General features: G+C 35.9%; 1 protein-coding gene across 6 annotated transcripts in view; it reads right to left on the reverse strand.

Moving 5' to 3' along the window:
- The window catches only part of SCN3A (sodium channel, voltage-gated, type III, alpha subunit), a 131,604-nt gene that overhangs the window by 60,202 nt on the left and 55,571 nt on the right, over positions 1-15,831 (reverse strand). For 4 of the 6 annotated variants that reach the window (XM_006866997.1, XM_006866999.1, XM_006866998.1 and 1 more), the window contains 3 exons: positions 9,219-9,566; positions 8,095-8,227; positions 5,135-5,373 (listed from right to left, as the gene is read on the reverse strand). In XM_006866997.1, coding sequence (XP_006867059.1) covers positions 5,135-5,373; positions 8,095-8,227; positions 9,219-9,566 — 720 coding nt within the window. The remainder of the gene's footprint in view (positions 1-5,134; positions 5,374-8,094; positions 8,228-9,218; positions 9,567-15,831) is intronic. The other 2 variants (XM_006867001.1, XM_006867002.1) reach the window with 1 other exon arrangement.

Genomic DNA, 15,831 nt, shown 5'->3' on the forward strand with positions numbered 1-15,831 from the left:
AACTTTGGACTTCTTCCTTCGGCATCATTGGCTCTTGATCTTATGCTACCTCTTGAACTTGTTGAACATCAACCATTTCTTTTTGTTACAGTGAATCTATGTATTCTTTCAATCTTCTTCTGATGCTTTCTGCATCATTCAATACTTTGCCATAGAACACTACAATATTTCAAGTCAAAACTTTAATTTTCACTTCAGTTCTTTCAGTTTGAGAATAGTTGAGCATGTTCTTCCTTTTTAGTTTTCTAACTCTTGGTCTTTGCACATTTCATTATAATATTTGACTTTGTCTTCTCAAGCTGCCCTTTGAAATTTTCTATTCAGCTATTTTATCTCTTCTTTTTGTACATTTGCTTTAGTCTCTCTATGCTTAAGAGCAAGTTTCTGTCTCTTCTGACATCATATTTGGTCTTTTTCTTCTTTCTTGTCTTCTTAATGGCCTTCTGCTTTCTTCCTCTATGATGTTCTTGATGTCATTCCACAACTCTTCTAGTTTTCAGTCGTCAGTGTCTACGCATCAAATCTGTTTTTGAGATGATCTCTAAATTCAGGTTTGATTTTTCATGGTCATATTTTGTCTCTCATGGACTTATTTTAATTTTCTTCAGCTTCAGCCTGAATTTGCTTATGAGGAATTAATGATCTGTACCATAGTCTGCCCCTGGACTTGTTTTGACTAATGATACAGTGCATTTCCACCATCTCTTTCCACATATTTACTCAACTTGATTTCTGTGTGAGGTCCATATGTGTAATCATCACTTATGTTGTTTAAAAAGGTATCTGTAATGAAGACATTAGTCTTGCAAAATTCTATCATGTGATTTCCAGAATTGTTCCTATCACCAAGGCCACATTTTCAAACAACTGATCATTCCTCTTGGTTTCCAATCTTTGTATTCTAATCATCAGTTATTTCTAACACATCTTGAATGCATGTTTGATCAGCTTCAAACTGAAGAAGTCAATAGAATTCTTCAATTTCATCATCACTGGCTTTAGTGGTTGGTATGTAAATTTGAATAATAGCTGTATTAACTGTTCTTCCTTGTAAGTATATGAATATTATCCTATCACAGAAAATTTTGTACTTCAAGATGAATCTTGAAATTTCTTTTTGATAATAATGTGAAACCATTCCTCTTCAGTTTAGCATTCTGGCAAGTAAACCATGTAATTACCAGGTTCAAAACCACCAGTGCTAATCCATTGCAGCTCACCAATGCCTAGATGTCAATGATCATACATTCTATTTTCATTTTCACAACTTTCAATTTTCCTAGATTCATACTTCGTACATTTTATATTCTGATTATTAATGGATGTTTATAGCCGTTTCTTCTCATTTTGAGTTGTGCCTCATCAAAAAATGAAAATCCCAAATTAATGAGCTTTACTCCTTTTACATCATCACGGGCAACTCTACTTTGAGGAGGTAGCTCTACCCCAGTTGTATTTTGAGTGCCTTCCAATTTAAGGGGCTTATCTTCTGGCTCTATATCTGACAGTATTCCTGTGTTCTCCGTCATGTTTTCATATTCAATACTCTAGAGCTGACAGTGTTCTACTACTATTCATAAGGTTTTCAGTGACTAAATATTTGGAAGTAGTCCATCTCGCTTCTTCCTAGTCTGTCTTAATCTGGAAGCTCAGCTGAAACCTGTCCACCATGGTTGAAGCTGCTTGGTATTTAAAGTACCAGTGGCATAGCTTTCAAAATCACAGCAATATGCAAACCACCAGAGTATGACAAACTGACAAATGAGTGGTGATACATTACATATAGAAGTCCTGGTGTGGCACTGTGGATTAATGCTCTGAGCTGCAAAGTTGGTTTAAACTGCAAGGTTGGCAGTTCAAGCTCACCAGCTCCTCAGAAAACCTATGCCGAGTCTCTATTGGCTGGAGCATACTCTACAGCACTTAACAACAAGAACAATAACAATGTAATGTAATTATTATTTTACATATATATAAATATTTTCTACAAAGGTTGCCATTAATATCAAATAAGATACTATGTGGGATATTACTTAGTAAACAATGGAATAATTTGTTAATACAGATATTACTATTGCTATCATTTTCATTATTATTAATGAGGTTTTTCAGCCAAATAAGAGTTTACATAGTCTACTATTCTTGTGGCTACAGGTAGAAAACTCAAGGTATTCCCTGTCACCTATGTGCTTTCTCATTTCCTCACTACTCACCTGAATTTACAGATGGGTCTATCACAATTTCCCAGTCATCAATCCGCCTCTGCACTTTCCTATCTGATTGTTTTTGTCACTGCCCATAAAGTCATAGAAATTTAATATTGGGATGTACATCAGAAGTCATGTAATCCAACATATTTATTGTTCTTGTGAGAAAACAGACCTAAGAACTAGGATTATAAAGATCACACAGATATTTGGCATGAGCACCTGGTCTTGGGCCCAGAGTTGATTTAGTCTAGTGTTTTTCCACTGATTTTCCTCTAATTCAAACTCTTATCCTTTGCTTCCATACTCAAATTCTACAACATTGGAATTCCCTAATGGTTTAATTTCCTGCTTTTACTCTGCCAATTTCCAAAACTTCTTCCTTCACCTGCTCGACTTCCCTAATTATCCAATATCCTAGGAAAAATAAAAGAGCTAGGGCAGAAATATTTTTCATAAATGTTTCAAAGAAAGATCAAGAGGTTAATAGCACATGCAACAGGAAGGAAACTCTTTACTGAGCACATCAGAAGCCAGGCGTGGTTCTAGGTGTATTCATGTTACCTCATTTGACTTTCACAACAACTGTGGGAGGTGGGTATTAGTTTACCTGTTTTAATAATAAAAACATAAAGATCAAGATTGTTTATGACACTTGTTCAGAGACTACAACATTAGTAAGTTCTAGTAGCTGATATTAAAGCCAGCTCTACCTAAATCCAACGTCTATGTTTTTTCATTAAAATCCGTTAACTAACGCAGCCATTTTAGGCAGGAAACAACAAGCAAGTTGGGTTGGCCGCGTAAAGCGTCATAGAAGACATGGAAGAAAATTGAGCTATGGCCATTGAGTAGTGGATTCAAAACCAAAAACTATGATACACATAGAAAATGTTTAATACTCAACCACATATTATTCACAGATGCATTAGGAGTTAAGAGAAGAATTTTAATGTGGGGTGGGTGTCATGTTACAAGAGACTGGGTAAGAGCTAAACCTTGAGGAATCTGAAGAATAAATATCCCGTGAGATGAGACACAACATTCTAGATATGAATGTAGACAACTGTGAAAAGAGGAGTAATTTTCTGCATTCAAACATGTAAACATGCATTTGGTATTTGTGTGGTACAGCAACAATTTTCTTCTGACGGGACCAATGGTGACTAATTTGTGAACAATGGGCAATAAGTTGATAAAAGAATGCTGGGATAAGAGATGTTGAGTCTTGAAAAACAGAAGAGCATTGCATCATAACTCTAGATAGTAGATAATTTAGCTAAGTGACAGCATATTAAGTGGAAAGTATTATAGAATGATTATTTCAATAGTAATTATTATATTTAAAAGAGATGCCTTGAAAGGAGAAATAAAAGGTCTATATATGAAATTGTATATAAGAAATAAAGAAAAATAACTCAAAATGCCAATAAACTCTGTGTATTTGGCGTCTGGAATGTATTACTAGAAGTTTGTTAGACTTTCAATAAACTGGGGAGAAAGATAATCTTTCAACTGTGCAAATATTGTGTTTAAAGTAATCCTTGAGGAAGTGATGTGTAACAATTGGAAACAAAATGTTGGAACATGGTTTATCCCACTAGGGCAGATAAGTCCTAGAGTTGCTGAGGATGTTAAAACATTGAGTGAAAAACAGAGGCTTAATAAGCATGAGAGAAATCCAAAAAAGGAGACAGAGTAGAGTGGCTTGAAAGATCAAAGAACAATCGGAATATACGTGCATACATATGTATATCTCTTTTCTCAAGTGCTGAAGATGAAGAAAAATATCAAGAAGAAACTACTACTGGGTGTTTGGCTAAGTCAAATAATGCTGACAATTAAGGTAGCTTATTGACATTGTGAGACATTTGTGCATTTTCCTGTCTGTATTCCCTCCCCACCCTCTTCTTTTAGGAATTGCCTTTCCACTTATGTGATTACCAAGGAACTGCCATGTTTTCATATGACCCTAAGCCCTACTATAGCTGATTAAACCAGAGTTGAGCATGTGGCCCAAACTATGTCAGAGTCCCTTTGAACTGAAAGTGAGCAAGAGATCAGTCTTTTATTCCAATACAGATATAATATGCCGTAAAGCCAGTAGGCAATGAGTGAGCAAGTTTTCTGATGTAGAGAAAAATAGATGCAGTGAAGGTCTGGGTTACGTCCAAATCTGTGGTTAAAGTTATTATTAAAGCCCAAATGCCATATTACCCTTTAACATGGTTTGGTTGTTCACCTTTATCTTCTATTTCATGAATCAAATTTATCCCCTGAAGCCAGCTTGAGTTCAGTTTCTGTATTTCATTCAAAAGGTCTGGATTAATATACCAGAGGAATCTTTTTCTTCCCTGTTCTTCCAATTCAATTTCTTCATCAAGATTCAGGAGAAAATGTTCATCAGTTTGTCCACATGCACATGTACTCCCAGGCTCAAGTAATTTGAACCCAAAGTATAGACGCATTTTTATCAACTGTTTCTTCTCCTACATGAATGCCACAGAGGTATATTTTAGGTAATTGCATTGGAATCAACTGTATTCTCTTCTGTATAGAAAGTATTGCTTGAGTCATCGTTAAATAGGCACGATTTCTTTGGTGCTGTGTAGACCAGAACAGCATGGTGATGGGACTAAAATTAGATCTCCTGGTTTCTCTGGAAACCTAACGGTATTAGGTAAAGATTTTAACAAGCTTACCAACTGATATGACACCATGAGCAGCCAGCACTAATACTGACCCCACAACAAGCATTAATACCAGCAATTGTTTAGACGGAACGCTAAGATTTCTGTAATGCTCCTATAGATGTTTCTTCCCATGAAGAATAAATATCTTATTTTTCTTCAATACAGTATGCATATTATAGAAATATCTCCCCCACTTTTTACCAAAACAATTTAAGTAAATTCAACTAAACTTACCAGGTTTCCTACTGTTAACACACTGCTGAATTGTTCTGTCATGGGATAGTGCTCCATGGCCATAAAGAGGGTATTTAAAACAATGCAAATAGTAATGGCAAGATCAACAAATGGGTCCATAACAATTAAGTTCATAAGATGCTTTACTTTTAACCATGCTTCACAGCAGTCCCAGATCAAGAACACATTGGCAAATCTGTACCAGCATGGTGGACATTTTTGTCTAGATTCTTCAAGTTCTGGGGGCATAACAAAGAGGACAATATTAAGTAACAAATATGAATTACTACTGCTAGCAGATTATACTTTATTTGATAAAACTGATCATTATATTTGCGCATAGACATACTACTTAGCTTGACATACTTTGAGAAGACAGTATCATTAAATACTTTCATAAAATGCCCATTAAAATGACATGAAATACTGAAAATACGCACTTGAAATTTAGTATTTGCTCCCAAAATAGCTAACTTGGTAACGCTTGATTAAAATGCTCCATTCTCTCTACTAAAACATAATTGTTTAATAAGTGTTATAGAAACATTAAATGTATTACAGAATTATTATTTCTTTTGAAAGTATCTTTAAAATATTATTTAGATCTGTGCTCCTTATTATTAGTACCTAAGACCCCTCTGTTCGCTCACTGTCTCCACATCAACAAAGATCTTGTGTTCAAAGAGAATGTAGTATGCCCTTCTTTCTTAGTAGAGATTCAGACCAAAATCTACATCTATAATTCATATTTATATTTATAGAATTTTAGCCTAGGATACATAAAAGTCACTAGTAACTTTGACAGATAAAGCCTGTTACAAAATATTTATTATGCTACTACTCAGATGTTCAAAATCCAATAAAGCAAAGACAAAATGTAGTTGTTTTCTGAAGAACATATAATAGACTTACACATCGAATTATAAAATTATAGTAGTAAGGTACTAAAGATCCCTCCAGACTTTAAAGAGTGGGGGGTAGTTTGTTTATTTTAACTTTTTTTTTTTTACTGCAATTTGAGTGAAAATTTACAGAGCAAATTAGTTTCCCATTCAATAATTTATGGACATTTTACTTCATGACATTGGTTACAATCCATGCAGTATAAGTGCTCTTTCCACTTCCTTGTAGTACCTGCTTACATCATCTTTCTCTCCTGCCCCTTCCTGCCTTCTAAGCTTTATTTTTTGGCAAATTCTGCCCTTTTGGTTTCCTTTGATTGTTCTAAAAACACTCCCTGGCATTGTTGTTTACTTACCAGACTTGTCTCTTGTTTGTTTAAAGTTGATCTATAAGATAAATTCATTTCAGACTTAAAAAGTGTCTATGTGGCATAGTTTTGGGGGTTCCACCAGTCTCCTTCAGACCAACATGATTTTGAGTCTTGTTCAAATTTTCACCAACTCTATCCAGGACCTTCTATAGTGATCTTGGGTAGAGTGGTTGGTAGTGGTAGGCTGGCACAGTTCTTTTGGTTTTAAGGTTGTTGTTGTTGTTGAGGGCTGACGAGTCAATTCTGACCCATAGCGGCCCTGTATAGGGTTTCCAAAGAGCAGCTGGTGAGTTTGAATCACCTACCTTGCAGTTTAAACGGTTTTGCACTCTTGTGCATTAACCCACAGTGCAAGGGATGTTGTTGTTGTTAAGTGTCATTAAGTCGGTTTGACCCATAGCGACCCTGTATAGGATTTCTAAGGAGCAGCTGGTGAGCTTGAACCACCAACCTTGCAGTTCAAATGGATTTGCAGTCTGGTGCATTAACCCACAGTGCCAGGGTAGTAGAGGTTTATTTGACTCATTAGTTCTTGGTACTATTGTTTCCTTGAGTGTTTGACTGTTTTAAAAACTCTACCTTGCTCCAAAGAGCAGCAAATAGTTGCACCTTAGATGACCACTGGCAAGCTTTTAAGACCAAGTGGGGATTTGTTCAATGAATAACCAGGAGAGTAACAGTTGCAGCCCATTCCTGTGTGACAAAGACAATAAGTGTTTGTGTTAGATGTCCTTTAAAGGAAAGTATTGTTTGTTGTGTGTCTGGAACATGGAAAGGGAGAAGCCTTCTTTTAGGTTCCCTGTGAGAGTGGAGCACAGGTTATGGTTTATCGAACTCATTCTTACCATTCTTTCATCCCCCAATACCACTTCCATGCCTGAAGAACACAATCTAAAGCCTGAAAATTATGTTTGTTTCTGCTTTAAAAGAAAGTATTTACTTTAATTGCTTAAATATACTGTAATATAAGAATAAATCCTCATGGAGTTCTTCAGTGGGTCAAGTGGTTAAGTGATCCATTACTACCTGAAAGATTGGTGGTTCAAATCTACCCAAATGCACCTTGGAAGACAGCCCTGGTGATCTGCTTCTGAAAGGTTCCAGCTTTGAAAATCTTGTGGAACCATTCTATTGTGCACATATGAGGTCTCCATGAGTTAGAATCAACTTGATGGCAACTAACAACAACAGTGGATTATGACTCTATAGACAAACACAGAACCAAGTTTAGAAGGAAGTCCAACATTCATTTTTATAATCAAAGTATGAATAAGGTAGTTCATAGATACCTGTTATATATTGTTGTTGTTGTTAAGTGCCGTCGAGTCAGTTTCAACCCATAGCGACCCTGTACAGGGTTTCCGAGGGTGTAAATCTTTACTGGAGTAGAAAGCCTGATCTTTCTCCCGCGGAGCAGCTGATGGTTTCAAACCGCTGACCTTAAGGTTCGCAGCCCGATTCGTGACCACTATGCTACCAGAGCTCCTTATATATGTATAATTCTGTTCTATAATTCTGATCTTGGGTCTCAATTGTAAGATGGCTTTCACATTCTTATGAAACTTTTTTTTTTTTTTTGCCTTGGGTAATTGAGTTGAGTAATTCTAGGCGAAGAAGTGAAGTTCCAAGAACCTTACTTTAGTAAAACAATCATAGAGTACTGCCTGTTCCATGGTCTGGTACTTACCCTCCATTGTGTTAGTGAGGATGCTGGCTATGCTCATGGCTCTTTGCCTTCCAGATGAATCTTCTAGCATCTCCAGTGAAATCTGGTAAGAACTTAGCCTTCTCTTTCTCATTTCTGTTTCAGTAGTGGTACCCTGCAAACCAAATACTGATGGCTCAAACCACCCTCTTCAATGACTAGTACACCACACAGCATCTCTTTGGAAAATCATGCTGCATGCAACTTTTTCAGGTAACAATTTCAAGTAATAAGGTAATGATTTTAATTTGTTATATATGCTTTACAAAGTAGCCATAACCACAGGTGATATCTTTTTAACAAAGATCCACCTGTTGGATGCAATTGTATAGGACAATCACATTACAAAAATATTTTCGGTAACCCGTTATAATTTTCAGGGACATTCTCCATAAACATGCTAAAATCATATATTACTTTATTTTCATTCAAATATAAATTATTTTTACAGATTATGTCAGTGATTAATCATCTGTATAATTTCCCCAAAAAACAGCAACAAAAAAAAAATGAATACAGAGTCCCAAGGCTGAAATATTTTGAGGTTATATTGAGAGTATTGACATAAAGGTCAATTTTTTTTCCATGCACAAACACAGGTGTACAATGAAATGTGTGTGCTTTCCCGAGATTTCTTTTATTTCTATTTTTCTTCCTATTAGAAATCACAAAAGCCATTTAAAAATAGCACTGTAATAGACAGTTGCATTAAAACTGTCCATTATTAATATTTTGGTGATTATACAATTTATGTATACGAAATTTTACAGACTATAAATAGATAATTTCACTACTCTGGGTGAACACTCAATTGTTGTAAAGATTTAGTTGTCAAAGTGCCCATAGTTTTGTTCTGATTGGACTATGGAATTTACAGATAATAGGTTTCATCCCAGACATTGAGCCCTTTTAAACTGAAGCATGTGAAATTTTAAGGTCCCACACAATTCGAGTCACTCAATTGATTTCTACTCAATTAATCATGTATTATTTTCAAGGAATTTCATTTTAGGGAAACAGTTCGGTATGACAGGCTAAACAGCCCAAGCTTTGCATATTTCAAATTTGTGTATAATGTCATTAGTAGCTAGTTTATCTATTATCACCTCTGGTGGAAGTTGTCCAGTAGGTGACGTTAGGGCTGACGGTCCACCCACCAAGGAAACCACACCATTGCAATCCACAGTGCTGTGCATCTTCCCATTTGCTGGAAGCCCTGGCACCATCCTGGATGACATACTGGCCTGACTAACGTTACTGTTGCGTCGCTCTCCATGTCTGTGCGGCACAAACAGGGAATCTCTCCTGCTCTCACTCTCTTCAAATGTGCTGTGCTCATCATCAGCAAAATCATTTTCAGAACCGACATCCTTTGCACGACCCCTGAAGCTGAAAATGCTTGTTTTGCTGTTGCGTCTTGGTGAAAACAGGGAGCCACGGATGCTTAACAGAGACTGAAGAGAGAGCAGGGAAAAGATGAAACAGGAGTAAACACAATTATTGAATAAATGTCTTAAAATAAATGTCATAAACTATTTGGAGTTAGAGTAGATTTGCTCTCAAACATAAGTAATCACATTTACACAGAAAACATACATTTTGGTATTTTTTATCAAAGACCATGTTAGGTGTCAATGAGTTAGTCCCAAATCATAGGGACTTAATCCACAACAGAATGAAACACTACCTGCTCCTGCAACATCCTCACAATTATTGTTACATTTCAACCCATTGTTTTTGCCACTGTGTCAATGAACCTCATAGAGGGGAGTCTTCCTCTTTTTCACTGACTCTCCATTTTACCCAGCATAATGTCCTTCTCTTGGGAATGGTCCCTTCCTTATAACATGCTCAAAATATGAGTGACTAGGTCTCACCATTCTAACTTCTAAGGAGTATTCAAGTTCTACTTCTTCCATGAGAGATTTGTTTGTTCTTCTGACAGTCAATGGTAATTTTCATATTCTTCTTCAACACCATGATTCAACTGCATTGATTCTTCCTTATTCGTTGTGCAACTTTCACATGTACATGTAGCAGTTGAAGATAATATTGCTTATGTCAGGTGCACCTTAGTCCTCAAACTGATATCTTTGTTTTTTTTTTAAAGTTTAAAGAGTTATTTTTAACAGATTTGTCTAATGCATTACTTCCTTTGATTTCCTGACTGCTGCTCCCATGAGTGTTGAGTACGAATACAAGCAAAATGATGTCTTTGGCAACTTCAATGGTTTCTGCACTTATCACGATGTTATTTACTGGTCCACGTATGAGGATTTTTGTGCAATCTATACTGAAGGCTGCCGTCTTTTATCTTCTTCAGTAAGTATTTTAAGTCCTCTTCGTATTCTGCAAGCAAGGTTGAATGATCTGCATATCATAGGTTGTTAATGAGTCTTCCTCCAGTTCTGATGCCATGTTTTTCTTCATTTAATCCAGCTTCTCTGGTTATTCATTCAACAAACAGACTGAATAATTATGGCAAAAGGATACAACTCTGTGCATACCTTTCCTGACTTTACACCACTTAGTATTCCCTTGTTCTGGTCTAAAGACTGACTCTTCGTCTATGTATAGGTTCCTCATGGGTGAAATTAAATGTTCTGCAATACTCATTTTTTGCAATGTTGTCCATAGTTCGCTATAATCCACACAGTTGAAAGCCTTTGAATAGTCAATACAGCAAAGACAAGCATCCTTCTACCAATCTCTGCTTCCAGCCAGGATCCATCCCACATCAGCAATAATATCCCTCATTCCATGTAATCTTCTGAATCCACCTTGATGTCTGACAGTGTACCATTGCAATCATTTATGAATTACCTTCAGCAAAATTTTACATGTGATATTAATGGTATTGTTTGATCATTTCCACATTCTATTGGGTCATTTTTCTTTGGAATGGGCACAAATATTCCAGTTATTTGAAATCTTCTCTTCAGGTAGCTCTCTTCCAAATTTTTTGACATAGATGAATGAGCACCTCCAGTGATGTATCACTTTGTCAAAAGACTTGTATTCCATTAATTCCTGGAGCCATGTTTTATGCCAATGTCTCAGTGGAGCTTGGACTTCTTCCTACAGTAACTCCAGCTCCTGATTATATACTACTTCTTGAAATGGTTAAACATCAACCATTTCTTTCCTATACCTCAGTGTATCCCTTCAATCTTCTTTTGATGATTTCTGTATGATTCAATATTTGGTCCTTAGAATTTTTCAATATTTTAAGTTAAGGCTTGCATTTTTTTCTTCAGTTAGTTCTTTCAGCTTAAGAAATGCTGAGGGTGCACTTCCCTTTTGGTTTTTAACCAAGTATCTTTATGCATTTGCCTATTTCATTATAACAACTTACTTTTTTTTTGTTTTCTTTATTTGAGCTGCCCTTTGAAATTTTCTGTTCAGTTTCTTCACTTCATCATTTCTTCTATTCATTTTATCTTCTCTAGCTTAAGAGCAAATTCCAGAGGCTCTGCTGGCATCCATTTTGGTACTTTTTTCTTTCTTGTATTTTTCATTACTTTTTGCTTCCTTCCTGTATAATATTCTTGATGTCATCCCACAACTCTTCTGGTCTTAGGTCATTAGTATCTACTGCATCAATTCAGTTCTTGAAATGTTCTCTAAATTCAGTGGGTTATATTCAAAGTAATGCTTTCTCTCTTGTTTTAATCTTCTTCAGCTTTAGCCTGAACTAGCATATTAACAATTGATAATCTGTTCCACAGTCTGCCCTTGACCCTGTTGTGACTAATGACATTTGGTTTTTCCACTGTCTCTCCCCATGTACACAATTCATTTGATTCCTGTGTATGCCATCTGGTTATGTCCAGACAACATAAAACATAATGTTTTTTAAAACCTAAAAGGAAACCAAACAAAAAAGGTGTTTCCTTTTATGTTTTAAAAAGGTGTTTGCAATGAATAAGTCATTGGTCTTGCAAAATGCCATCATGTTCTCCAGCATCATTTCTATCACCAAGGCCATGTTTTCTATCTACTGATTCTTCTTCTTCATTTCCAACGTCTGCATTCCAATCATCAGTAATTATCAATGCATGTTGATTACATATTTTACCAATTTCAGACTGAAAAAGTAGGTAGACTTCTTCAATTTCATTATCACTGACTTTCGTGGTTGGTCCATAAATTGAAATCAGTGGTATTAACTGGTTTTCTTTTAGGCATAGGGATATTATCCTATCACAAGCAGTATAGTACTTCAAGACAGATTTTGAAATATGCTTTTTGACGATGAATATGAGGCCATTTCTCTTTAATCTGTCTGTTCATGTTTGTAAATCACATGATAGTCAGATTTAAAATGCCCACTACCAGTTCTTTTTAAGAACTGGATCTACATCTTCATGTGTTCCATTTCATTTCTGACAACTTCTCATTTTAGTCGATTCATACTTTCTACATTCCTTGTTCTAATTATCAATAGATATTTGCAACTGTTTCTTTTCATTTTGTGTTGTCCCCATCAGCAAATGTCGGTCTCAAAACTTTGCATTAATGTCTTTATGGTCAACTCTCCTTTGAAGAGGTCAATCTTTCCCAGTTGTAATTTGAGTGCTTTCCAACCTCAGGGGCTCATCTTTTGGCATTATATCTGACACTGTATCTCTGCTATTCAAACTGTTTTCATGTTACAGCACGCTGACAGTGTTTTGCTCCTCTTCATAAAAATTCCAATGGCTAATCATGCAGAAGTAGTCTGCCGTTCCTTCTTCCTAGTCTATCTTAGTCTGGGAACGCCACTAAAATCTACCCATGGGTGACCTTGCTGGTATTTAAAATGCCAGATGCATAGCATCCAGCATCACAGCAACATGCAAACCATAATACAACAAACTGACAGACGAGTGGTGGATCAAATGCCACACTCAAATTTTTGTCTAACGACTATTTTTCAAACAATCCTGATTTGTAGTTTACTACATGTGTAACCGATTCATTTAATCTTCATTGGAGTACTGTGAGGTGAGTTCTGTGATCATAGTGTTGCTGGTGAGGATCTGGTAAGTACAGAGGTCAGGTGGTAGCAGTAATGGTGGATCCACAACCAGTCATTAGTTTTTAGTTCTAAATGTTAGGATGTGATGAGCATGGACATTTGAGAATAAGTTATGATACAAATGAGACTGTTGCTCACAGTTAAAATATCAATTCCAAATTATATTCCAAATGGTTGGTCTTAAAATCACATTGTACCTTTGCTCTCTACACAAAAGCAAGTATTTTACCCTTCTCTGATTCTACCTGTCCATAAACAAAAGGGAATCAAAGTCATCAAATTTATATACCAAATTTACTGTTTCCCAAATGGCTACTAATGGTTCACCTTATTTGAGAAAATAGATCTAAGTGTCTTCTTTTAGTTTTTGAATAGAATTTAAACAGCCAGCACCAAATAATTTGGATGATAGTTTTAAAAAACATCTCTATTCAGTCATTACAATTCTAGTTTATTCCCCTTATTTTTTTAAATGGCATGTACCATGCTCTGTTTGATGTTTCATTTCCCCACCCCACCCCTTCATAAACAGGATTACACACACATGATCAGCTGCAGACCTTCCTTTTCTTTGTCTGAGTTTCAGTGCAAAGCCACTGAAATAATCGTAATAGAAAATAAAAACATAGCAAAGGCAGACTGTATCAATTTTATTTTTGAGACCCTTGCCTAATTATGGAGTCCTGGTGTAGCACTGTGGGTTATTCATGCTGATTTTTTTTTTTTTTTTTTGGCCTTCTTTTCAGCTGAATGTTTATGGTATTTCCCAGACTACAAAGCACTAGACTAATCTTTGTTGCCTTCTGTTTCATGATGTTGTAGAAAGATATTATTCATTAAGAAATGTGCTGTTCCAGTGGATTTCATTGTATTCTCCACAGGACTATACTGTTGTATCTATCTAGTTTGTTCAACCTGAGTCTATGTCTATATGGCAGTCCATTCGAGTAACAGGGTCATCTACCCAATGTCCAACAAGAGTTAGACTCATTTTCCAGCCATCAGTGTGATCAGATTAATTGTGAAGACATTAATTCACTCCCCGATTAATAAAGAATACTATAGTCTAAAATCTCCACAGAACTAGTGTTTTGAAACTTTAGTGTGCAAGTAAATAACTTTTAGTATAATTCTTTAGTACCTGCTTTTAGGACTAGGAATTCAGAAAGTAGGGTTTTGTTGTTGCTATTAAGTGCCATCAAGTTGGTTTTGACTCACAGCAACCCTGCATAAGGTTTCTGAGGAGAAGTTGGTGAACTTGAACCACCGAATTTGTAGTTCATAGGACTCTGGCATCTGAATTTTCAACACAAACTACAGATGATTTGAATATAGGTGTATCTCACCCTACAGCTAGAGAAATACTAACTTGGCTATACTGAATTCTAATGCAACCATCTTAACATACCTATGCTCTAAAACAGTCTCTGGAAACAAAATCTGTCTACATAATGCTAGTTGGGAGTATGTGTGTACACTCATAAGGTATCTGGTACATGTCTTCAATGTGCATGTTTTTATGCTGGAGTGTTTTCAAAGGCGTTCCAGATCTCTGAGTTTATTTGAAAGTTCTATTCACTCTTTGGAAAGTATAATAATGGGTGTGAGCACAGCTTTCAAGGCAACAGAGACAGAAAAAGCAGATAACAAAAATAGTATTCAGAGAAAATAAACCAAAAATAACACACTAGAAGATGCAGCAGAGTGTAGGGAATACCCACAGCTGTGGCAGCCCTTTCTCAAGAGAAAACAAGCTCTTAAGCTTTGAGAATCTAAAGGCCATCTTTCTTTGGCTAGACACGTCAAAACACAAATTTCAGTTATAGTCTCTTTATCTACCTTGTTACAAGAAAATAAATATGAGTATGGACTCTTTTCTTAATTTTCATTAACATGGGAAAATAGAAGTTCAGCCCACAAAACTATGCTTCAGGAATTGTACTCAGGGGATTGGACAAAGCTATGATTGAAGAGGATGTAGGGAATTCAAAGATAGTCTAGTAAAACATACAAGTATTTCTTGGATCCATTCACTTAGAGATCATTTCAAGTTAAATGGATGTCCCTCAAAAATACCTTCAATAAATAAACTGTACTTGGTCATAGCTAAGCATCGTCTAGATTAAAATAAACTGTCTCAGGTCAGTATGTCCAAATATCATATATCAAATCTTTGGGAACAGAATAAGAGGGCGGCTCACTTTTAATTTTACATGTTTTTGTTTTCATACTTTTCCATTTTGTGCTCTGAACATACAATATCTATTCTTAACATAAAGTAATTAAAATAACATTTCAAATTTATTTTAGCAGAGGGTAGTTGGTGTTGTTAAATGCTGCTGAGTTGGTTCCAACTCATATTTACCATGTATAGGGTTCCCAAGGAGTGGTTGGTGAGTCTGAACTGCCAGCCATGTGGTTCAAACTGACCTTGTGGTCCAGGGCATTATCCTTCAGTGCCATAGGATACCTATAACATTTTGCCCTCTCTGCTCTTACATTTTCAGAAGATTTATTATTATTTTTTAACAGTATACCATGTTCATCTTATTTTTCTTGGTCACACTACCCTCACTGATTTCACTCCCCTACCAGAGAGACCCCTTTCCTGACTGAAAAACCAGGAATTTAAATCCACTTAAGGAATATTTCTTTTTATGAACTGTGCTAATGTTCTCTTTCTGTCTTTACTGGGATAT

Source organism: Chrysochloris asiatica, unplaced genomic scaffold (genome assembly GCF_000296735.1).
Source record: "Chrysochloris asiatica unplaced genomic scaffold, ChrAsi1.0 scaffold00099, whole genome shotgun sequence".
Classification (NCBI taxonomy): Eukaryota; Metazoa; Chordata; class Mammalia; order Afrosoricida; family Chrysochloridae; genus Chrysochloris; species Chrysochloris asiatica.